General features: G+C 47.3%; 1 protein-coding gene across 3 annotated transcripts in view; it reads left to right on the top strand.

Annotated features, from left to right (window-relative positions):
- Positions 1–25,360, top strand: part of ZFC3H1 (zinc finger C3H1-type containing) — an 833,014-nt gene that overhangs the window by 273,096 nt on the left and 534,558 nt on the right. For all 3 annotated transcript variants that reach the window (XM_086921759.1, XM_086921741.1, XM_086921749.1), the window contains exons 17-18: positions 7,216–7,347; positions 22,804–22,925. In XM_086921759.1, the coding sequence (XP_086777885.1) occupies positions 7,216–7,347; positions 22,804–22,925 (254 nt within the window). The remainder of the gene's footprint in view (positions 1–7,215; positions 7,348–22,803; positions 22,926–25,360) is intronic.

The raw sequence follows: 25,360 nt of genomic DNA, 5'->3' as shown, positions 1-25,360 counted from the left end.
CCTGGCAAAACGAAACCGAAAGTTAAACCTACGGTCTCGACGCCAGATACTGCACAGGTGCAAGTATCGAAACCGAAAGTGCGCATCGCTTTGGTCGGATCGACCGCTTCGGAGGCCTCGGCGCCGAAGAAACTGAAGATGGCTGTTGAGCCGAAAGGCCTAGTCAAGGGCGTCGAGACGAAGTCTGCCACGCCGAAGACTAAAGTAAAGGTGGTCGATACTGGTGCGTCGGCGCTGAAGTCGGTCAACGCCGGCAAAGGCCCTGTCGACCCGAGAAAAGCTATCGCCGACCCGAAGAAAACTCTCGGTGACCCCAAGAAGCGGCTCGATGGCCCGAAAGTCCTCTCTGCCCCACGTCCGCACGACCAAGCCAAGGGCGCTGCGCCCCGGAAGTCGACTCCAAAAGTGGCCTCAAAGGACTCGACGCAGAAAGCGACCTCTAAGGACTCCGCTGATCCGGCGCGTCCATCCGCCGCGTTCACCAAAAAAGTGGCGGACTCCCTGCAGTGCATCAGGGACGGCGCCGCGGCGGTCGAGCCTAAGGACCCCCGCCTGCGAAGCCTGTGGAAAAACCTGTTAAGGCGTCCACGCAGATCCACTTTACCTTGCCGCCTAAAACGGCGCCGAAGGCTTTCGCTCCTAAGTCAGTGGCCGGCGTGCCCAAAAAGGTCTCCTCGGCGCCGAAGGCGTCGGTGGTCCACGCCCCGCGACCTCGACACCCTTCGGAGGATGAGTGTCAGGAACACTTCATCGACGCCGAAACGGGCAGGCTTTCCCTTCTGAAGCGGAAAATCACCCCAGAACCTCAACTGGAGTCTTACAACATCCCTCTCAAGAAGGACTCTTCTTGCTCTCCGGTCTTGGTGGAACCCCTTTTCCTACTGAAGACTCTGCTGCTTTCAATGCCCTCATTGAACGGGCTGCTAACAATCACAACGTCCAGCTGCATGCTGACCCTGTGGTTGTGGATTTCCTTTTTGACACTTTTTCAGTATTGGAAAAGACTGTAAAAACTCTGCCTATGCTAAAAGGTGTTTTGAAGCATGCTGCTGAGATCTTCAAGGAACCTACCAGGGCAAGGGTGATAAACCCTAGGATTGACAAGAAATACAGGTCGGCGCCTACCGATCCTACCTACATTAAAGGACAATTGCCTCTGGACTCCCTTGTCGTCTCGAATGCCCGAAAGAGGGCCAATTCTCAGACTACGGGTGATGCTCCTCCCCCAGACAAAGAATCTAAGGTCTTTGAGGCTTCGGGAAGAGGGTAGCAGCACAGGCAGCCAATATATGGCGCATCTCTAACACACAAGCGCTTCTAGCGCGCTATGACAGGGCGCACTACGATGCACTAGAGACCCTGTTGCAACACCTGCCTGATCAATATAAAGAAGGGACTGAGATGCTGATCCAAGAGGGGAAGCTAATCTCCAACGCTTCCATTAAGTGCGCTCTGGACGCAGCCGATAACGCTGCACGAGCTATAAACACCAGTGTTATGCTTCGGAGGCATGCCTGGTTGAGAATCCCTGGATTTAAGCCAGACATCCAAACCACCATCCTGAACCAAACGGTTAACCCAGATCACCTGTTTGGCCCAGAGGTTGACACCACCCTAGAAAAAATGAAAAAGGACACTGACACTGCAAAATCCATGGGTGCCTTACAGTCCCAGCAGTTTCGGGGTGGGTCCTTTCGTCGCTCCAACACTAGAGGTTCTCAAGGGGTCAGCTTTCCCAATCCACGCAATACTACAAGAGCAACACCCAGACTACTTATGCCAACAAGAGTCGAGGTGGATATCGCGGCAACAGCGCAGAGGACGTGGCAACACTAGCTCCAGGTCCTCTACCACCAGCAAAACGTGACGCCTTGTCACTGCCCCCCGACCACACAACACCGGTCGGGGGGGGAGACTCCAGCAGTTCCTGCCCGTCTGGAAGTCCATCACCACGGACAGGTGGGTCAGAAAACTTATCCAATACGGTTACTGTCTGGAGTTAACATCCACTCCACCCAACATGCCCCCAAGACACCGTCCTATGTCTGACGAGCACTTGCACTTATTGCAGCAGGAGGTCACTGTCATGCTGCAAAAAGGGGCAATAGAGCTCGTGCCTATGCAGGAGAGAGGCACAGGGGTCTACTCCCTGTACTTCCTAATACCAAAGAAGGACGGGTCCCTCAGGCCCATTCTAGACCTCAGGCCCCTCAACTACTACATCCTGTCGGAGCACTTCCATATGCTGACCCTGCAGCAAGTGCTCCCGCTGCTCCGGCAGGGGGACTTTCTCGCAACTTTAGACCTAAAGGATGCGTACTTTCACATTCCACTGCACCCTTCACACAGGAAATACTTCAGGTTCACCATCCAAAACCAGCACTACCAATTCAAGGTTTTGCCCTTCGGTGTCACCACGGCACCCAGGGTGTTTACGAAGTGCCTGGCGACAGTGTCGGAGCACCTAAGGAGACAGAACATTCACGTCTACCCCTATCTGGACGACTGGCTCATCCAGGCAAAGTTGGCCCAGCAGTGCGCCGCTTACGTGTCCCACACCATTCACCTCCTTCACTATCTGGGATTCTCACTGAATTACCCAAAGTCCCACCTCCAGCCTGCCCACATACAGCAGTATCTGGATGTGACCATAAACACTCTGGCAGCCACAGCACAGCCGAGTTCAGTGAGGGTCAACAGCATTCAATCGCTGATACAACGATTCAAACCCCAACACTCGCTTCCAGCACGAGTGTTCATACAGTTGATAGGCATGATGGCCTCCTGCATCTCCATAGTCCCGCACGCGAGACTACATATGCGTCCGCTTCAGGAGTGCCTAGCACGTCAGTAGACTCAGGCTCACGGGCAGTTGAAAGACCTAGTGTTGGTGAGCGGTCGGGCATACAACTCTCTGCATTGGTGGAATCCATGAAACCTTTGCAAGGGACGACCGTTCCAGGAGCCTGTGCCACAGATCATCCTGACAACGGACGCTTCTCTCCAGGGATGGGGAGCTCATGTACTCCATTACAGTGTGCAGGGACTATGGACGCAACAGCAACGAAAGATGCACATCAATGTTCTGGAACTGATGGCAATCTTCATGGCACTAAAGGCCTTCAAAGTACATCTGTGCAACAAGGTCGTATTGATTCGGACGGACAACATGACGACCATGTACTACATTCAGAAGCAGGGAGGGACACTCTCCACAGCTGTCTCACCTGGCTCAGAGCATGTGGAAGTGGGCCATTCAGAGGAACATCTTCCTCATGGCAGAACACCTCCCGGGCAAGGACAATCAGATGGCAGACCTGCTCAGCAGGTACAGCCACCAAATGCACGAGTGGGAGATGCATCCATCAGTACTCCACCCGTACTTCCAAGAGTGGGGTCATCCAGAGATAGACCTGTTTGCCACAAGGGTGAACGCAAAATGCGGAAGCTTTGCCGCCAGGTTTCCACACCCACAGTCGCAGGGCAATGCGATATGGAAGAACTGGTCAGGCAAATTTGCGTACGCTTTTCCCCCAGCGCCTCTGATGCCGCCGGTGGCACGCAAACTCAGGCAGCACTCTGACTCTCATCCTGGTTGCTCCAACGTGGGCTCGCCAACCATGGTACACCACGTTTCTAGAACTGTCCGTGGTACCGCATCAGAGGCTACGCCTCACACCCAGCCTTCTGACGCAGAGCCATGGCGACATTCAGCATCCAGATCCGCAACAGCTCAAACTGGCGATCTGGCTCCTGAGGTCTTAGAGTTTGGCTACCTAAACTTGCCTCCTGATTGTATGGACATCATCCGGGAGGCAAGGAAGCCCACCATAAGAGCATGCTATGTGGCTAAGTGGAAGCGGTTTGTCATTTATTGTGCAGACCACAACATTAACCCGCTAGATGCATCTATTCAGAACATCATTTGTTATCTTTTCCATCTGTACAAATGTAATTTGGCCTATGCTTCCATTCGCATACATCTATCAGCAATGGCTGCTTATCTCCAAAACAGGCGGCACCTCTCACTTTTCAGGGTGCCTGCCATTAAGGCCTTTCTAGAAGGACTCAAGCGAGTCATTCCTCCGCAGACTCCACTAACCCTAAATTCCTTCCTAAGGTAGTGTCTCAATTCCATATTAACCAGACTATTGAATTACCTGTGTTCTTCCAAAATCCTGAGTCATTGGTGGAGAGAATGCTCCACACCCTTGACGTCAAAAGGGTCCTGATGTATTACATTGATCAAGGATTTTTGAAAAACTTGAACAACTCTTTGTTGCCTTTGCGCCACAACACAAAGGTAACCCCATTTCCAAGGCTGGTATAGCCAGGTGGATCGTTAAATGTATTCAGATCTGCTATCTGAAAGCCAAGCGTACTCTCACCATTCCACCAAGGGCCCACTCCACCAGAAAGTTGGGGGCCTCCATGGCTTTCCTTGGAAATATTCCTTTGGAAGACATATGTAGGGCAGCCACATGGTCTACCACACACACATTTACAAAGCATCATTGTGTTGATGTGCACTCCAAACAGCAGGCAGCTGTAGGGCAGGCTGTTAAAACACTTTTCCAAACTGCTGCAGCTGGCACGGGCGGCCGCCGTTAATGGAGGGACTGCTATGTATTCTATGCAGAGATATGAATTCCGCAGCCCACATGCCTCGAACCGAATATGCTACTTACCAGTATGCATCTGTTTTTGGCTTGTAGGGCTGCTGACATTCATATCGCCCGCCCTCCTCCCCGGCGCCTTTAGCAGCTGCAGATTTCACATATACTTCTAGCATGGTAAACATTTACTTAGTTTCACTCCATCTTGGCCACAATGGCTAAAAACAATCTGCGCATGGGCATCGACTCCATCCTCACTGTAGTCCAGGGGAGGAGCCACCTATCTCGTGATACTTCAAAGACTCTTCCAGGACAACAATGTGCGATCATCCGGACCCAACACTAGGCGGCGATCTATGCACAGATATGAATGTCCGCAGCCCTACATGCCAAGAACAGATGCATACTGGTAAGTAGCATATTCGATTCAGATGCACAGGCTAATGCCCAAATTGGACAGGCCTCTTTGAGAAATGTATTTACATAATTGCAATTGGAATGTGAAGTTTATGCATGTCTTACTGTATACTTGCTCATCCGCGAGACTTTGGGTATGAGCTTGCTAATCTATTCATAGATTATGACTATCGCTGAGTATCCCCTGGATGAGAAGGATTAGTTACTTACCTGTAATCCTAGTTCTCATCCAGGGGTATACTCATCAGTCATAAGCTCCCACCCACCTCCCCGGACGAGCATAATCCTAAAGTTATGAGATGTTTCTATGGATTTACTCAGGTGGTGTTCACCTCCAAAAAGAACTGATCCAACTGCCACCTGTGGTGCATCTTGGGAGCAGGGGATCGCCTTCAGATCTTAAAGGCACAGTACCCCTACTCTAATGCCTTAAAGGCAAGCTGTCCGTTTTTCTTTGTTTTCTTTATACTCTACTGCAGCCTACTGGCAAATGCCTGCAATTACATGTTTTCCTATGGCAATAAAGCATTGTTTTATGCAAATGTTTACTCCTCTCTTCCTTCCTTGAAGGTTGGGAGAGTACAACTTTGTGTATGCTAATTTATGTAATTTTGTGGCATGTTTGCCAGTTTGGAAATGTTCTAGGCTGCAAATGTTTTCACATATGTATACATATATATTTATATGCATTTTCTATATGCTCCGGGATCCCGCATGGGTGGGGATTATTCATAGATTATGACTGAGTATACCCCTGGATGAGAACTAGGATTACAGGTAAGTAACTAATCTTTGTGCAGGATGGGTATGATTTATTTGGCCTCCCAGAGGAGCTCGCTCAATGCGCAGCCATCTCTCTCTGCATCAAAATCTGCTACGTGTTGGTCCCGTAGCAACCCTTGAAAGACTTGTCAGCCCATTCCTCCAGAGCAAAGCTGCTATCACTGCATTGGCATGCAGAGTACCTGCCTTTAACATTTGCCAGGCTGCTGCGTTGCATTGATGTGTGGCTGAATTCCCACCTCGCAGTCAGGCCAATGTCAAGAAGTGGCGCACTGTGAGGCAGTGGTAGCAGGCTGTAATGTGCCGTGCAAGACTTCTGGGTCTGATTTTAGGCCAAACCATGCCGGAGCTTGATGCAATGCACAATCCATCTGGAGAGGTCACTCCCCGCATTCATAAAGCATTACTGTCTTGACAGCCATTTCCGTTGAAATGGGCTCTTAGCCTGGTCTGTTCTTAATGACTGTTTGGTGTGAGCTGGTTCAGGAGGTACTACTTTCAGATGTATTCAAAATCTGAGGAATATTGAGTTAGAAGTATGTATCCGAAGTTATTTACCTTTGCTCTCCATATACCGCCTTCTTGTAGATACTCTAGTTATCCCGAGATTCCTCACTGATCCTCCCGCCTCTGCTTTCTCTGAACTGGGTTTTATTTTCTAATAATGTCCCAAATATTGAGCTCTGCATACTGGTCAAAGCCAATTTGACATTGTTCTCTGCATCTTGTGCGTGGTTAAGCCTAGACAGCAGCTGGCATATTATGATGCTCTGTCACTTCTGGAGTGGAATCAAATCTGTGCAGAGCCGTACAATACCACCTACAGGCGCATTAGGGTACTGGTAAAGATTTTCCAGATCCAGTCTGACACCTGGGAAAAATTCAAAAGATGAGGAATCGGTCATTAGATAAAACAACGTGAAAGAGCATTACCGAAGGTAATAACCATGTTTGTCAGTCACTCTGGGTTTCCATCCTGATACCGTGCTGTATTCAAAGAGGTATGTTGATGTATGAAAAATATGGTGAGCCTCCTTTTCAATAAAGTAATTGTTCTGATCTTTTTTGTAACTGTTATACCTGCATTTCATAATTGTAGTCTCTTTCTGTCAGTGGTTAATGTGGTTGAAAGTATGAATTTTTATTTTCAGTTGCAGCCATCCCAGATATATTGTAGTATGTCACTTCTTAACAGTGTTGCATTGGTACCATATTGTTTCATAAGCCTATTTATCTCTGACGTTCCCACTTATGTTTCAGTGTTCTGGCATGTTGTCCGCTCAGATTTCAGTGAGGACTGTACAGATAAATGAAAATATCAACTTATTCTTCATTGCTGCCAATGTTTACCTGCCACAATCTATGCACTGAAATTTCATTACACTTTTTTCTTCTCAAGGTTTAGTCCCTATTTCCGAACAAAGGAGAGACTGTATCTCAGTTCAGTGTCCTACAGTAATATGATTGAACCAAAAAAGTGTTTTTGCCGTTTTGATTTGACCGGAACATGCAATGATGATGATTGCCAGTGGTGAGTCAATGTCCATGCATTATACTTATATATACTAATTACAAATTGTCCTAAGTGAAATTGTTGCAGTGTTGCACTTTTTGTAATGGTTATTATGATGAGAGTACTTGGGTACAGTTATTGGTACATTTTTTAATGCTATCGAGACTATCCGAAAGCACAAGGTGTCTGGTTGCAGAAGACCTATTCTGGGCTTATCAAGAACTTGCAGAGGCATACATCCCCCTCCCCCATTGTTTACCATTGGTTGGCTTCATTGACACTAATTTCCTTGATTCTTATTCGCTGGCTGCTCACTTTTAGGGAATTATTTAATTTTTGGTTAAGCATGTCAGAATGCATGTGTGCTCCACCTGTCTCCCTCTGATGGTCATCTCCTTCTCTCTCAAAGTCCCTCCACGCTCTGTTTCTTCTTTTTTCACGGCTGATAACTCTCTTAACAGTTATATTTTTTCTCAACATCCCCCCTTGTGCTCTGTGTTGCTGTCTTCCTCGTGTTTCTTCCAGCCTCCCTGTGTTGCTGTCGTCTTGTACTTCTCCCCAGACTGTGTTGCTCTCCTTCATGCCCAAGCCCACTCACTGTTCCCCCCCCCAACCTGCTCCCCAACCCTCTTTTGCCCACCTCACCTCCGTCGTGATGATGCATCCACATACCTACAGAATGACGGTACTACTAACAGCGGTTGCATCATCTTCCTTTCTTTTTATTTGTCAATGAAAATACGACCGGCAAAAAACATTTATTTTTCCCAGTGCTGTATGCTTTGCCAGTACTTCTTAAAGCAGGTTGCTTTTGGAGAGCTCAACAGTGTGGTTGGCCCGGATAGCTGCTAAACAGCTACTAGTTTGTAAGTAAATAAGGAGTAGGGATATTTACTGCTAGTAAATTGAAACCAGTGAGAACAGCAGTCACTAATGGTCTTTTAGTTACTTTGTGCCTTATGAAAACTGAATTTAATCTGTTTCTTTGAAGGTTGACCTTCACCAATAACCTGACACAAATTTTTAATAAAAAAACAAACTTATGTTGCTTTGTTGGCTCACTAGTGACGAGCTCAAAAAGCACTTAATCGTTCAGGCATATGTAGAGCAAAAAATTAAATAATGAAAAATCAAATTGTCACTGAATTAATGTGTTCAGCAGCATGAATCTTTTCTGGATTCACATTCTGTACATTATAATTGGGTGAGGAATTCTTCAAGTTTTTTTGTTGTTTTTGTGGGATTGCCATAGGCCGCCATTTGGTAGTATGCCCAGCCCCCTCAAAAATCAGATATGTGCCCTGGAAATTCCCATGTGTGGTCGCCATTTTAACATTTCTTTCAGCCATTGGGTCTGGATGCCAAACGGAGTAGATCTGATGGAATTGTAGCAAATTTGGCAAATCCTCAAAATCAAACCACAAGGACACTAACCGGTTCCCAATACAAAATTATGACTGGGACAAGAATGCGTGGTCTGAGAATGCACATAGCAGGAGGCGTGAGGGCAAATGGGGAGAATACCTCATCTAGATTCTATCACAAATACCAACACAAATTGAGCAGACTGATCCACACAAAATATGCAATCTCTGGCTTCCAAGGGAGCACTGCACCGAGAAGTGTGGTCTCGAGAGTTCCAATCAAAACCTCTGAAGTATATAGAAAAGTAATGCTGGACACATTACGCAATGATGGAGGCAAAAATGAAACCACCATCACTCAAAAATCTGGGGTTGCCCAGCGAAGAAGAAACAACAAAAGAAATCTTGCTGGATCAGATGCTGAAGAAAGGTGATTGACATCGATAGACTAGAGGCAAAAAGGAAATTGTTGATATAAGCACACCCTAGGAAGCAACACGAGGTTACCACGCAGCTGAAGGGTGCAGACTCTCACTGCTCCTGATAAAGAAAGTAAGTGAATGGAGATGGTGAGAAACATTGTCCATTCAATGGAGAATCGGCAACTTCACTGCACTCCTCAATTGCAGTTGTCACCAGCAGTGGGTGGAAATTGTGGAATTAAAGCAGACAAAAAGGCCAAAGCAGGAGGAAAAAACATTGCCAACACCTGCCTCAAGTTAGCCCGTGACCCAACCGATGCAGGCAGCCTACAAATATGTGCTTGAAAAACCTTGCAAAGTCAACCTTGGGTATAAGCCCTTCTGCATTAACGTTCCTTTAACAGTTGACACTCAATTTGGGGTGGTGGTGAATGAGGCATTACAGCAAATACAGGAGAATGAAACAGCGAGGCAGTCAGAAGTCTTCAGTTTCTAGGAGCTTTTAAAAGTGAAGGGTATCCAGGCAGAGGAGTAGAGGACATTTCTAGTACAGAACCCCCACAACCAGCATTTAACTATCCATCAACTGCACAAAGTACACAATCACAATGGCAATACTGTTCATGACTGTCCTTTTGTGGGAGAGGTAAAGGTTGAGGACAAGCCCCAAAGTCCTGGGGGCCTGTAGCCATGTGACTTAACATATTCACCCCTAGCTCATAACATCCGTAGGGGGCAGGATAAGGGGATTGGTCCACAAGAGTTAAAACTTCTCTAACACACCGAAGCTCCATATAACAGAGAATGGGAATTGCATTGTGCTGCTCAAAAAGCCCACCAACAATTCCACCAATACCAGCCAGGGAAAATACACTCCATAGAGTAGATACTCCACCTAACAGGAAGTAAAGGCTCTGATTAAAAAAAAAAATGAAGCAAAAACAAGGAGAAGATGGACGGCGCGTTGAAACTTTTCTCACACTAGCCCCCTGTCACAGATCTGGGTTGAATCCATCATTGTTCTTTAGCTCATTTCGCCACTCGAGTAATGACCTAGATATATTCAAATTACTCTGGACCCTGTGCCTCATGGAACAATCCAGCCTGAAAGACGCTGCCCGTCTCTGCCCGGATATTACATCAGTGGAGCCTTATATACCCCTCCCGGCACGCTGAGGTCAGTTTTCTTCTTTTCCGCGTCCCAGCGCGGATCCTGGAAAACCAGCAGTTTCTTGGCCTGGTTTATGGGCCTTCTACGACACCCTCTGTGTCGTGGGAGCAGTGTGCAATGCCTTCCAGCTTTAAGGCTTGTGAAGCCTGTGCACCTCATTTTGTATGTGGTGCCTTGGTGTGCACCACATTCCGAAGACTGTGACTCCTGTCAGAGGATGAAACCAAAGTCCTTTCGGGAGAGTCGCATGAAGTTGCTGGCCGCACGGGTGTCTGGCCAGGCTCCCTCCCGTCGCCGCTCTTCTCTGCATCAGGCTTGTTCCCGAGGTCGCTACCGCGACCGCTGTGCAACAGGTAAGCGTAAGCACAGCAGTCGCTTACGGAGATTTTCCTTCACTGTACCTGCCGCTGCCACCCATTCCTTTCACACTGCACGGGGTGTGGGCACACTACAGCCTCATTCTCCGTACCCACCCTTTCCGCGTGTTGTGGCAACGAGTGCCCAAATGTAGGCTTGGTCAAAGGCGCTCTAGGCTTGTTTTGAGTTGCCCCCTCTCCCTTTTGCGCTTTTGGGTTCCATAGAGGTAGCTGGCACTCATGCCGGGTCTTCGTCTGCAGACGTTTCCCCGGCACCGGCTGTGTGCATTTACTCCGATTCAGGATCCGACACAACGCCAGCGAGCCAGGGCCCAGAGCACAGCCCACCCAGACAGTACGCACATAACCCTGTGCGGCGTCCTACGCCGGCGACGCCAGGGTCGACGCCGGCTCCCTCTAGGCAGGTTGCAGTGGGCTTGGCGTCGGTCAGCGTCCAAGTCGAGTACTCTTTGGAGGTCGTTGACATCTAGGTAACTCCATTGTGGAGTTGATCGGCGCTGAATCACCTTCCCTTGGTGGTTGCTCCCCCCGCCTCCTTGGGCGGCAATGGGTCTCTACTGCGTCGTCCGCTGACGTCGGTGCTACCACTTACACCTCCTCACTTGAAACCTGATGTTTCCCTGGACTCTCCTGATCAAGGAGCCCTGGTGTAAGTACCCTGTGTCACCTGACCTTTGGGCCAGACTCTGGATCCTCCACTGTTCATGTCCAGTGGTATAATTAGCCTTCAACCGTCTCCTACTGACAGTTTATCTCCTACACTGATGGCAACTGAGTCTAGTGCTGCCTTCGCATGCACTATTCATGAGGCGGTGGCTGTGCTTGGCTTTTAGCCTCCTATGGTGCCTCTTCTTTATGATCCTTTGTTTTATCTGCTCCATTTGGAGCCTATCGAAGTAGAACCTTTGCTGCCCTTCGGAGACTCTTTACTAGACATCCTGCGTGGCACATGGTCCAGACCCTCTTCAGGTGTGACCTTGTTAATAGTGCTAATTCTCGTAGGCACCGCCCTGCCCTGGGTGATCCTCTTTGTCTCTTCACCCAACAGCTCAGGGACTAGTTCAGGCGGCTTTTAATTTAAATTTTTCACCCTCTTTGCCTCTGTTACCTCCCACCAGGGAGTCTAGGTGGCTGGATGATTGTGCTCGCCTGCTTTTCACCTCTGCCAGCGCAGGCGCTCGGGCTTTAAATGCGGCCTGTTTGCACGTGCATCCTTAGCTCTTTGGGACTCAGTTGCTCACCTTCTCCATTCTATTCCAGAAGGTCAGCGAACAGAATTGCTTTGTCTACTCTTGCATGGTAGAAGCATGGAACAATTCTCCCTCAAGTCATCCCAGGATGCAACTGACTCTATGGGACTGGTCCTTGCTCTCGTTGTGGCTTTACGCCGCCATGCTTGGCTGTGCGGCAGTTGCTTCCCAGATCATATTCGGGATGCCCTCAGATCTTTCGTTCAATGGAGTGGTTCTTTTTGACCGCCAAGCGGATTCGGCGGTCACCTGTCTTTTGTCAGGGCTGCCATAAATCTTGCCCTATTCTCTGCCTTATTTTTGGGCACCCAACTTAATGCTCAGGTTGGGTTTAGTGTCCGGTTACTGTTCATGGCTGTTTTGCCATCTCTGTTCGTTCGGCACAGCCGTTTGGCTGATTCTCTTCTTTTCAGTCCTAATAGGGATTAGCCTTATCCTATGTGGTGTATTTGATGGCATTGGGTTCTGCCTTTGCCTTGCGTAGTCTGGGCGTGTCTTGTGCTTTTGTACTATCGTCATCTTGTGCCCATGGATGGCATTCTGCCAGTACTGTCACTTGTGTCTTCTGGTACCGGTTTCATCAGGGTGCTGAGGGTGTAACTTGAGTGCATCCTTAACCCTGGGGGAGCCCCGAGTCAACCCCCAGAACCTCAACTCTCGCTACCAAATACTTAACTCAAAACCGATAACACTATGTTCGAGGCATAAAAGCTGCAGATCTCACACTGTGCATTAGATCGCCACCTGGTGTTGGGCTCGGATGATTGCATGTTGTTGTGGTCTTTGAAGCAGTCTTTGTAGTCACGATAGGTAACTCCTCCCTTGGATGATAGTGCGCATGGGCATCGACTCCATCCTTGGATTGTTTTTCGCCATGATGGGGAAAGATGGAGTTTGTAGAAATAGAAAAAAGGGATGTCCATATGTGTGTATCTAATTAAGATAGAACTGGACTCTACTTCACCAGCTCAATTTCAGCCGTCTACACGGGTTGTTGGGCCTACCCAAGCCGTGAGGCCTACACCTCATGGAAAGGACGCCATTCAAAAGATGCCCCGAGTGTGGAGCAAAATTTCCACACCGTGACCATCACAAGGTCTGTAACCTGTGCTTATCGCCAGAACATGACGAATCCAGCTGCACAGCCTGTGCATCCTTTCGATCGAAAAAGACCATTTGAGATCGGAGGGCCCGTCGACGCGATATGCAGAGATCAGCTCCGGAACCAGTGGATATCTTCGTAGGTCCATGCGTCCCAGAAGAAGATTCCGATCTCCAGATCTTATCCGAGGCAGATGACTCCGATGACTCCATACTTTCAGGTCAAAGCGTGAGTACCACTGCCCCTACCCCAGCCCAAACACCAAAATTCTCCTTCTACTCCTCCTTCCTTTAAATATTTCACCTCAAAATTCTCCTCCTCATTCTCCACCACATACACCTCCTCAGGATGTTGATGATGAGTATAGCATGGGGGAGGGAGAGACCCAGATGACCCTTTTCCCTACACAACTTCACCAGACTGGGAGTATCCTAACCCACAGGATGTACCAGATATTCCTGACCCACATATATATCCATCTAAACCTTCTCCTCCAGAAGACAATATTGCGTTTGGACACTTAATAAGGCTGCCATCTATCACAATGTCACCATGCATCCAGATAAGGCAGAGGAAGATTTTTTATTAGACACTTTTGAACACTCCCAAAAATCTGTGCAAATACTGCCAATGATTAAATGAGTCATTAATCATGCACTAGAAGTGTTTAAAGATCCTGTTGGAGCTAGAATCATAAACCCAAGGATAGAGAAAAAGCACAGAGCGGCTCCTGGGGACCCTGTGTGAGAAAGTGGCTTTATATATGCTGGACCAGAATAAGGTTCAGTGTTTATAGCGTCCACAAATCCCAGAGGTTAAAGCCAGGTGTGACCTTACTCTCTAAAGTGGTAGATTGGTCGAGCAGTAAGGCAGTACCAGAGGACAGTGTAAAGCATTTGTTGTACACACTCAGCCAGCAAAAGGTTTCACACTGGGGTCTCAACTCAAAACAGGTAAGTAATTACATTTCAGTATTTCGTATGATTTTTAAAGAATATTTCTAGTTTTCAAAAGTAGACACTTGGAAGATTTTTCGAGTCAAACCAGTCAATGTTATTCAATGGCAGGTAAGTGAGTTACCTGGTGAGTACTAGACTGGTGAAGTTGTGGTTCTGGGCATAGACTCAGGGGTCCCCCAGGGTCAGGTAGGTACAGTTGGTTCACCCTCAGCGGCGCAGGGGCGGCCGGGTGCAGAGTTGGTTGGGCCCAATGTTATCCAATGGGGGACATGGGGCCTCCAGTTGGTGGCTGCTGGCTAGCAGGCCACGTGGCTGTGGATGCTAGGCTCTTGGTCACTTCCTCAGGGCAAAGGGGGAAGCAGGATATGACCAAGGTGGCACGGCCAGCAGTACTCTGTAGGCTGGGTGAAGGGTGCTTTTGAGCCGTCGGGCACTCAATGTTATCCAATGGCAAATGTCAAAAGGGAACAAAGGCTGCAGGCTCCAGGGCGGAGACTCTCCAGGGGCTACCATCATGTCGAGAGGTAAGTTGGGATCTTGGAGCACAGGTAGGTACCCGAAAGGGAGGCACAGGGGGCTGTAGAGCGCTGGGTGCAGGGGTGTCTTTGGGTGTCGGAAAAGCTTACCCTCAGCTTGGCGGTCGGGGGGGCACCTGGTTCTGAGTCTGCAGGCTTCGTCTTGTTCGTTGGAGGGTCTTTGGGCACTGGACTTCGGGTCCCAGTCACCGGGGGGACGTCCTCGTGGTCTTGGATCGCTTGGGCTAGACTGGTGCGGAGTGGTCTGGTCCGGAGCTTCCTCGCTGGCACCAGGGGGGTTGTTGCAGCAGAGCCTCTGCTGATGGGAGTGCCAGTCTTTAAGAGGGTCAGAGCAGGCAGGTCCTCTGGGAGTCCCAAGGTTGCTGTCTGCAGGAGTCGCCGGGATTTAGGCTGGAGCAGGTTCCAGGATCGACAGGCCGTTAGGGCTGGGGCCAAGTCAGTAGTTGTCCTGTTAGCAGCTGCGCGGCGGGTCTTCTTGATCTTCTTTCTTCTTTTGGTATTGTGATCTGAGGAAGGAAGGTTCAGGGAGCCCCTAAATACTGAATTTAGGAGCGTTTACAGGTAGGGCAAGGGCAGGGACCAATAGGTCCTTGTCCTTGGGTGGGTACACCCCCCTAGCCTGCTCCTCTCCTTTGGGAGGGGGGCAGGAGCCTAGCTGGGATTGGACAGGGCTCCCCATCTTCAGGATGGCCGGAGCCCGGGGTTGTGCTTCACCTAGTCTCCCCCATCTGAGGGGTGAGGTTGGCACAGGCTGGCACACCCCCCTTCTGACATCCTTTTTCCCGCCAGTTTTCCCGCCAGAGTGGGGGTCAGAACTGGTGAGGGCCAGTTGCTGGGTACAGTAAATGGTCTGGAGAAGCTCACAAAGGTGGCATGCCTTTGAAGCTTCCCCCTGCCCATCATGGGGGAGGAGACCTAGCACCACGCCCAGGATGTCTATTGTTGCAGGCCCAGGAGACCGGGGGGCTCTCCACCCAGGGCTCCAGCGACATGTCTGCTGTGTGGCAGCCTCTAAGCCCAGACGTGGATTGTAGGTTACTTTTTCAGAAGGCATCTCTAAGATGCCCTTGGGTGCATTTTACATTAAATTCCACACTGGCATCAGTTGGGGTTTAATGTGCTGAGAAGTTTGGTATGAAACTTGTCAGTCTTCAGTGTAGCTATTATGGTGCTGTGGAGTTCGTAATGACAACCTCCCAGCACCATATACTCTTAATGGCATCACTGCACTTAGTGCCCAGGAATGGGCCTGGGTACTGTAGGGGCACAGGGCTCATGCACCTGTGCCCACACCTCTGGCATAGGGCACCCAGCTAGAGGGGTGACTGAAGTATGCCAGGGCAGTGGGTTCTGTGGTCATGGCACACAGGTGTTTGCCATGTTGACTCTTTGTTTAGTTCTGTACCTAGACACTCAGCCTGCAAGGGCAGTTTGTGGGTTTCAGGGTACAGGGCCCCTGAGGGTGGCACAATAAGTGCTGCAGTCCTCAGGGGTCTTCTCTGGTCACCATGCCCTCTGGACCTAGGTTACCATTTACTAGGGGCTGACAGGTGGCCAGAGATGGCAGGGCACACAGAAAAAGTGGGGGCATACCAGTGCAAGAAAGATGGCACTTTCTCACACCCTGCCTAAAATTAAAGGACAGCTACCTTTAGACTCCCTAGTAGTTTCAAACGCTAGGAAAAGAGCAAATTCCAAAACATCAGGTGAAGCACCACCTCCTGATAAAGAATCAAAGATCATAGACTCTAAAGGGAAAAGAATAGCTGCACAAGCTAGCAGTACATGGCGCGTTTCTAACGCACAGGCCCTCCTCGCAAGATACGACAGGGCTCACTATGATTAGTTGGAGAAGCTCTTACAAAATCTACCTGAACAATATAAGGCACAAGCAAATGACCTCATACAAGAGGGTAAGCTTATATCAAATGCCTCCATTAAATGCACACTTGATGTAGCAGACACTGCATCCAGAGTAATAAACATCAGTGTCCTCCTTAGACGTCACACGTGGCTACACACTTCAAGATTTAAGCAAGAAATGCAAACTATCTTAAATCAACCATTCAACCAACAATTGTTTGGTCCAGAGGTAGACACAGCACTTGAAAAAAGGAAGAAAGACACTGACACAGCGAAGCCTATGGGAGTCCTGCAGTCCACCCAAGCTTGAGGCTCCTCTCGTCGCTCATTCTACAGAGGAAGCTCCAAACAAGCTGGAGCAGACAATTCAGCTTCCTTTACAACAAATAAACAAACATCCTCCAATAGAGGATGCCTTAGAGGAGGCTACAGAGGCTGTAAGAGAAGAGGTCGAGGAAAGAACAATAATCAAACTTCTCCCAACACAAAACAGTGACTTCCTTCTGCTTCCCCAACAGCAATCCACTCCTGTAGGGGGCAGACTAACACAGTTCCTACCTGTCTGGAATTCTATCACAACAGAGAAGTGGGTAAGACAAATTTTCCAGTATGGTTACTGCCTAGAGCTTACGGCTACCCCTCCACATATACCACCCAGACAGCGTCCAATGTCCACAGAACATCTAACGCTGCTCCAACAAGAGGTTCTCTCATTGCTGCAAAAAGATGCAATAGAGCTAGTTCCGTTGCAACATCAAGGAACAGGAGTTTACTCACTCTATTTCAGAATATCTAAAAAGGACGGAACACTAAGACCAATTCTAGACCTAAGGCCTCTCAATCTGTATATACACTCAGATAATTTTCACATGATCACTTTACAACAAGTGCTCCCATTGTTGCATCAAGGCGATTTCCTAACCACACTAGACCTCAAAGACTCCTACTTCCACATTCCTATAGATCCTTCTCACAGGAAGTAGCTCAGATTTGTACTAGAAGGACAACACTATCAGATCAAAGTCCTTCCATTCGGGGTCACAACTGCACTAAGAGTGTTTACAAAGTGCCTAGCAGCACATCTCAGAAGACCACAAATCCACGTCTTCCCATACTTTGAATGACTCAAAGTCTATCAGTGTGTCCAACACACATCTCAAACAACTCAAACACTGCACGACTTGGGGTTTACAATCAAATACACCAAGTAACATCTCCAGCCCTCATGTACATCAAATACCTAGGGGCTACCATAAACACCGATACAGCTCTAGCTTATTCCAGTCCAGCCAGGATACAGAGCATTCAGGCCTTAGTCACAAAGTTTCAAAACCTACACTCTCTCCCAGCCGTTCATGCAACTAATAGGCATGATGGCATCTTTTTTTTTGTGTTAAATTTGTACTTTATTACACCTTCAAAATATGCACACAGCCGTTATCGCCTACAACCCGGAGGCCGGCGGCCGGCATGATGGCATCTTGCATTTTTATTGTACCGTATGCAAGACTGCAAATGCGCCCACTGCAGGAATCTCTAGCACATCAGTGGAATCAAGCTCAAGGAAAACTTACAGACCTGATGTTGGTGGACAGCCGCACACATCGCTCTCTGCAGTGGTGGAACACCAGAAACTTGTCCAGAGGGCGGCTGTTCCTCGAACCTGTGCCACAGATGGTACTGACAGCAGACGCATCCCTTACAGGATGGGAGCCCATCTGCTCCACCATACAACTCAGGGAAATGGACCGCTCAACAAAAGGTGCTTCACGTCAATCACCTAGAGCTGCTAGCAATATTCCTAGCACTAAAATCCTATCAAGTACATGTACAGAACAAAGCTGTCTTGATCCAGACGGACAACATGACAGCCATGTAGTATATTAAAAAAAAGGATGCAGACATTCCCTGCAACTGTCCCAGCTCGCACAGAACATTTGGAGATGGGCCATTCCACAAAAGATATATCTGCTTGCAGAACACCTTCCAGGAGTTAACAATCAGATAGCAGATCTGTTAAGTCGACAGACGCTACTGATTACCTAATGGGAACTACATCTGCAAGTTCTTCTACAATTCTTTCACAAGTGGGGTCATCCAGAAATAGATCTGTTTGCCACACGCAAACGCAAAATGCCCAACTATCGCCGCCAGGTTTCCCCACCCGCTGTCATGCGATATGGATGAACTGGTCAGGCAGATTTGCGTATGCTTTTCAGCCAATCCCACGAATACCACCAGTAGTACACAAGTTGAGACCACAATCTCTCAAATTGATCCTGGTAGCTCCCAAATGGGCACGCCAACCATGGTTCAACACACTGCTAGAACTCTCTCTAGTTCCACACCAAAGACTGTGTCTGACACCATCCATGCTAACGCAGAACCATGGAGACATCAGACATCCAGATCCAAGTCACCGGAATCTGGCGATCTGGCTCCTGAAGTCTTAGTTTGGTTATCTTAACCTACCACCAGACTGTATGAATATCATTAAAGAAGCCAGAAGACCTACTACTAGAGCTTGCTATTTTGCCATTTACTGCACTAATAATCAAATTGATCCTCTAGATGCTTCCATCCAGAATATCATCTGTTACCTTCTACATTTACAAAGATGTAATTAGCATATTCATCTATACGTTTACATCTCGCAGCAATTGCAGCATATCTACAAAATAGACATGTCGTTATTTAGAGTAAAATCAAAGCTTTTATGGAAGCATTAAAACAAATAATTTCTCCTAGGTTACTACCCTCTCCAGTGTGGAACCTAAACATTGTTCCTACCAGGCTCATGGGCCCCCCGATTGAACCTTTACATAAGTGTGAACTGCAATTCCTTACATGGAAAACAGCTTTCCTTATTGCTATTACCTCTCTTAGGAGAGTTAGTGAGATTCAAGTTTTCACTATACAAGAACCATTTTTACAATTACACCGTAACAAGGTGGTTCTACGGACTAATCCCAAATTCCTTCCTAAAGTAATTACTCCTTTTCATCTAAATCAATCAGTAGAGTTGCCAGTGTTTTTTCAAAACCCAGACTCTGTAGCAGAAAGAGCTCCACACATTTTAAATGTAAAAAGAGCTTTTTCTCTATCACATTGATAGGACCAAATCCTTTCGTAAAATAAAGCAACTGTTTGTAGCTTTCTCTCACCACATAAAGGCAACCCCATCTCTAAAGCTGGAATTGCAAGCTGGATTGTAAAATGTATACAAATATGCGATCACAAAGCAAAACGTACATTAACAGTTCCTCCTAGAGCGCACTCCACACACAAACTAGGAGCTTCCATGGCTTTCTTAGGGAACATTCCCCTAGAAGACATCTGCAAGGCAGCAACATGGTCAACAACACACACTTTCACTAAACACTACTGTGTTGATGTGCAAGCCAAGCAGCAAGCTGCAATAGGCCAAGCTGTCCTCAAAACTCTTTCAAACTACTGCAACAGATACAGATGACCACCGCTAGGAGAGACACTGCTGTACAATCGATGCACAGTGTGAGATCTGCAGCTCATTTGCCTCGAACTGAAAATACTATTTACCAATATGCATCTGTTCTTGGCATGTAGAGCTGCAGAGTCTCACACGGCCACCTGCCTCCCCGGTACCTGTATCTGTTCCAATTCTATCTTAGTTAGATACACACACAGACATCCCTTTTTTCTATTTCTATTACCTCCATCATTTCCCATCGTGGCACAAAACAATCTATGGATTTAGTCGATGCCCATGCGCACTATCGTCCAAGGGAGGAGTCTCCTATCTCGTGACTACAAAGACTTCTTCCAAGACATCAACATGCAATCATCAGAGCCCAACACCAGGTGGCGATCTAATGCACAGTGTGAGACTCTGCAGCTCTACATGCCTAGAACAGATGCATACTGGTAAGTAGCATTTTCCTTGCCTCTTTAGGATAACCTTGACTTTTTTCTGTGAAAAGTTTCTAAGTGTGGAGTTTGAAAACCTAAAGAAATTCTTTAAAATTGTACTGTTTAACAAAATCGATGTTACTTATTAGTTTACAGGAAATGTCCCAGAGTAGTATCTAGGTATACTACTCTGAGTAAGCAAAGTAATCAGAAAGTAACTTTCCTGTAATCTTACTGAAAGTCCCATTCAAAGTATATGCTGTATTCTAAAGAGCATTACATTATCAGTAACACTTCTGTAATGAAATAAAAAAAAACATTTACAGTTGCAATCCAAACAGTCACAATCTGTCTTACTGCTCAACCACACTACCACAAATAGAGAGTGAGGTGCTATCTAACTTTAGCTCTGCCTACCTTTGGGGTTCCACTGCACACTATACCTCACTTTGGTATAGTACATACAGAGCCTGCTTCCTGCAGCAGCTATCTTGCTTCTCGGCCGAGCCATGCGTGACTCACAATCAACTTTATTCTTTTTCATAGATTACACCAGGGACCATTAGGTGGATGATCATCTTTTTGTGGTGGTCGTCTCTGTGAGGGAATAGAAGGCTGTACTGAAGAGGTCTCTGTTGAGGTAGGTAGTTATATACATTAAGATCTGCTATGCACTGGAAAAATAAAGTGCTCTGGAAAGTACGGAGAGCCCCTTCCATAAGGCTAAGATTTCTACCACGGTTTTGGTACTTGAAGTGCTTGTCCTTGATATTTTCCAGGCTGTGATGTTTAAGTCTGTTCTCAAGTTCATGAAGCACTACTTCCATGGCAGTAGGATCGTACAAGGACATTTTGCCTGTCTGTTCCTGCAAGACTTTCTGGCCAGAATCAACTCCACAGACCGTCCACTAGTGGAATCTGCATTTAGAGCTGTCCTTTAGGGCTAAAAGTTACTTATGGTAACACTTTTTCTGGTGCATACTAACTGCATATTCCTCTCGACGTCCAATAAGATTCCAAGGTAGTAATTTGCACACTGATACAGGTGGTTGAGTTACATTCCATGTCTAAGTACACTGAAAGTTGAGAACCACGTGCATGCCAGTAACACAATTTTTGTTGTAAAGGCATATGCGTGATAAAGGCAGTGCGAGTCGTGGGAGATGTTGGCGACTTGGAGAAACTCCCTCCAATAAATTCCTTAAAATGAAAGGAAAAGGAAGAATCAGGACACCGCTTGGTGAGTAGGGCTGGGGGCTGGATTTTAGTGCTCAGGGCAGGGAGTTGGGTATTTTGTAGGGCTGTGTACGAAGTCTTATTCAGGGTCGCGTTTTAGGGCTCAGGGCGAGGTGCTGGTGTGTAATCTTTACTACGGTCATGCCTTTACAACAAGTTATTGTAAAGGCATGCATAGTAAAAACATGCTTGGTAAAGCCACCCACGGTCATGGCAAAGACTGCATTGCTAAGGCATGCGATATAATCGCATGTAAGGTTTCATCATGCATCCCTAAAAGTCCAGCAAGTAACTCACATAAGCGTGGCTCTAAAATGCAGCTGTGCTTTATATCCAGAGTGGTAAGAAGCCAGTGTTGAAGCCTTGCTGACATTTTTTTCAGATCCAGTCTAAGTAAAGCAATCCACCAAAATGAGCGCAAGTTTTGTCCTTCACCTGCATCATAGACTCTTTACCATCCTCTTTATTGGCTGAATTTTGTTCCATTATTCTTGTTTAGGGAATTACACTTAGCCTTTTGATTTAGCGCTCCATGAGTGCATGTGGTTTTCGGTGCACACTCTCGCCTGCTCCCCCCCAAATGCTCTCCATGCTCCATTTATCTTGTGCAATGCTCTCCCTTTCCAGGTGTTGCTATTACCTGTGAGTGCTACTTGGTTACTTGGGTGCTTCTCCCCTGTGATCCACGATCTTCTCCCCGCTCCCGACTTTCCATCATGGGCTTTTCCAACCACGTTAAAACTCTCCCACCACTGTGCTGCTGTCATTATAGAGTGCTTCTTATCACCTCTTTCCACTTGCCACCACTTGCTCTTCCTTGGCAGCCCTCCACTACCTTGTTGCTAACTACACTTTTTAGAAATGCCACAGACTTGCATGCATTAGTTCCTCACTTGAAGTATTTTATAGTTCATCTCTTCTGAGCAAAGCAGTCTTAATTCTTTTTTTGTTTACTTATCCAAGTGGTGGTCACCATCTTTGATTGGTAAATAAAAACAAAGAAAATGGTGTCTCATTCCGCTGGTGAGCCACATGCAGTTTTATGCATCCACAGGGCAGAAGAATGACTTTATCAATTGCTTTATTGCGCTTAGTTTCCTAACTGAAGTTGTTCTGCTTCAATAAAAAGCAATTTATATCCCTCCCACTGATGCTGTACAGCACCCTGAAAACCATTGGTAAAGCTGATTTGCCTTTGAGGTGAGACCGGTTACCTCTGCCACTACTTTGCTTCTGTGGCTTTACATCTAATGTTTCATGGTAATAAATAGTTGTTCAGTCTTTTCACTTATGCTTTTTGTTTTAGGCAGCACATGCGAGACTGTACCTTAAGTCGAAAAGCGTTATTTCAAGACATTCTTTCCTACAATTTAAGTTTGATTGGCTGCACCGAGGGAAGCACGGATGAGGAAATTGGCACTGCAGCAGGTCAGTTGTACATTTTGTTTGGTATAGTAATTTACTTTTGGGGTCCGTATTCCATCAAAATATAGAAATAAGCAAAAGCTTAAAACCTGGGGGGTTTGAGGAAGGAGAAGTGTTTGAGGACTAATCACATATTGAATCTTCCCTCCGAAAACAAGGTGCCAAGCCACAAGGGTATTAGTGTGGTGGAAGATCAATACCTAACATAAGAAAAGGAGGTTTTTCTAATCTTTAAAAAAATAAAGAATAAGAAGCTATAACCAGTCAGCAAACATGGCACGAAAAAGAGGGAAGGGAAAATTCGTAGGTTGAAAAAGAAAAGAGCAAGGAGGATTAGATTTCCAGCAGAGGTATCAATTGACGGGTTCTTTGTTGGGCAACTAGTTCCAGAAGAAAACATCAAGGATCCCCGGGTTGGGATAATGCCCTTAGAAGAGATCCCTAGTCCACATGATTCTTTTGGGGACAATAGGTTATCCGTGTGCTGAATTGGTATAGTTATGCCTGGAAAAAGAGTACAGGGGCAGTATAAGGCTGGTTTCCTTTGAAATGCGGAAGCAGAACGTTTTAGGTCAGATGTAGAACAAAGATGGGGTGAAGATTGAGCAGTTAGACCCTATGACAGGGGTCTCCAAACCGGTCCTGGAGGGCCGGATCCATTCCAGATTTTTTGGATATCCCCATTGAGATACATGTAGTAATTTTAAAAATCTGTCATGGATCCGGCCCTCCAGGACCGGTTTGGAGACCCCTGCCCTATGAGGAAGTAGTGGGTAATGCAATTGGTAGATACTTTTTCGCAGATGTGGAATGTGTTCGTAATAGATCTTACATTTTGCCTTTTTGAATCAAACAATTATCAAAAATTCCTTCTAAGGACATTTTTTTGGTGGTTCTCCCCAAGGCAAGTGAGGTGGCAGCATCATTGCCATGTGCCTGGGTTTATTTTTATTCTAGAATTGTGGTGGATGAGGTAATGGATTCTGTGGTAGAACTCCAAAGGTCGGACTTTGATGTATATGATTTTATTTATGGACCCGCCCCTTCCGTAGTGTTAGCAACTCAGGAGACGATCCAGGGGGTAGATGGAGGGCATGCATCATATACATTACACATGTCTCCTTGTTGTAGGGGGGGGTTTTCAGGGGCCTGTAAGCCTGTTGAGTATGAAAATATTCACATTGCTTAATTTGAAAAGGTAAGGAAGATTTTTTTCAAATGCCTCTGTCTCTGCCTCTCTGTCTCTGCCTCTCTGTCTCTGCCTCTCTGTCTCTGCCTCTCTGCCTCTCTGCCTCTCTGCCTCTCTGCCTCTCTGCCTCTCTGCCTCTCTGCCTCTCTGCCTCTCTGCCTCTCTGCCTCTCTGCCTCTCTGCCTCTCTGCCTCTCTGCCTCTCTGCCTCTCTGCCTCTCTGCCTCTCTGCCTCTCTGCCTCTCTGCCTCTCTGCCTCTCTGCCTCTCTGCCTCTCCCCCCTCAATTGTAACAAAAACTGGAACTGTGCCTTTAAGGCAGCCATGACCTCTAGCTTCCCATCATGCCTCAGGGTGACTAGTTTGGCCAGCTCTTTACGGCTCCTTCAGTCAGGACCCTGGAAATCACAGTTCTGATCTGTTGACTTTTTTGTCAATTAATTCTCTACTTTATTGTGCTTTTCTACCTTTCACTCTGTCTTTTAGGGATTAGAGTGAGGTACAACCATTGTTCGAGGCATATGAGCTGCAGATTGTACACTATGCATTAGATCGCCACCTGGTGTTGGGCTTGGATGCTTGCAGGTTGTTGTCTTCTTGGAAGAAGTCTTTGTAGTCACGAGATAGGTGACTCCTCCCTTGGACAATACTGCGCATGGGCATTGGCTCCACCCTTGAATGTATTTTTCCGCCACTGGGTTCGGATGAAAGTTTCTCCGCTCCCCCTAGAAAAACACTTTTCAGTAACTTCGAAGCGCAGAACTTCCTCAAACTTGTAAAAACTACCCTGGACATCGACTACAATACTTTCGACGCCATCAGTTCCATTCCGGTCATCGATGCGGGCAGTTGGGCCTACCGACTCTATACGTCCTATACCACATGTAAAGAACTGTTCAAAAGATGCCCGGTGTGTCGAGCAAACTTTCAACATAGCGACCACCACAAGGTCTGCAACCTGTCTATCGCCGGAACACGACGAGTCTACCTGCACAGCTTGTGCATCCTTCCGATCGAAGAAAACCATCCGGGATCAGAGAGCCCTTCGACATGAAATAAGATCAGCTCCAGCACCTGAAGACATCTTCGACGAAGAGGTTCCCCTCGTTCCCGAAGAAGACTCACCTGATCTCCAGATCGTATCAGAGGCAGACGACTCAGATGACTCATCGGGTCAGCGCGTGAGTACTTCTGCCCCTGCACCACATTTTCTGTCCAAACTGAAGGCAAAGGTCAGCACTACGCACAAAG

The sequence above is a fragment of the Lissotriton vulgaris genome, chromosome 1_1 (genome assembly GCF_964263255.1).
Source record: "Lissotriton vulgaris chromosome 1_1, aLisVul1.2, whole genome shotgun sequence".
NCBI lineage: Eukaryota > Metazoa > Chordata > Amphibia > Caudata > Salamandridae > Lissotriton > Lissotriton vulgaris.
This window is presented reverse-complemented; position numbering and strand designations above follow the sequence as displayed.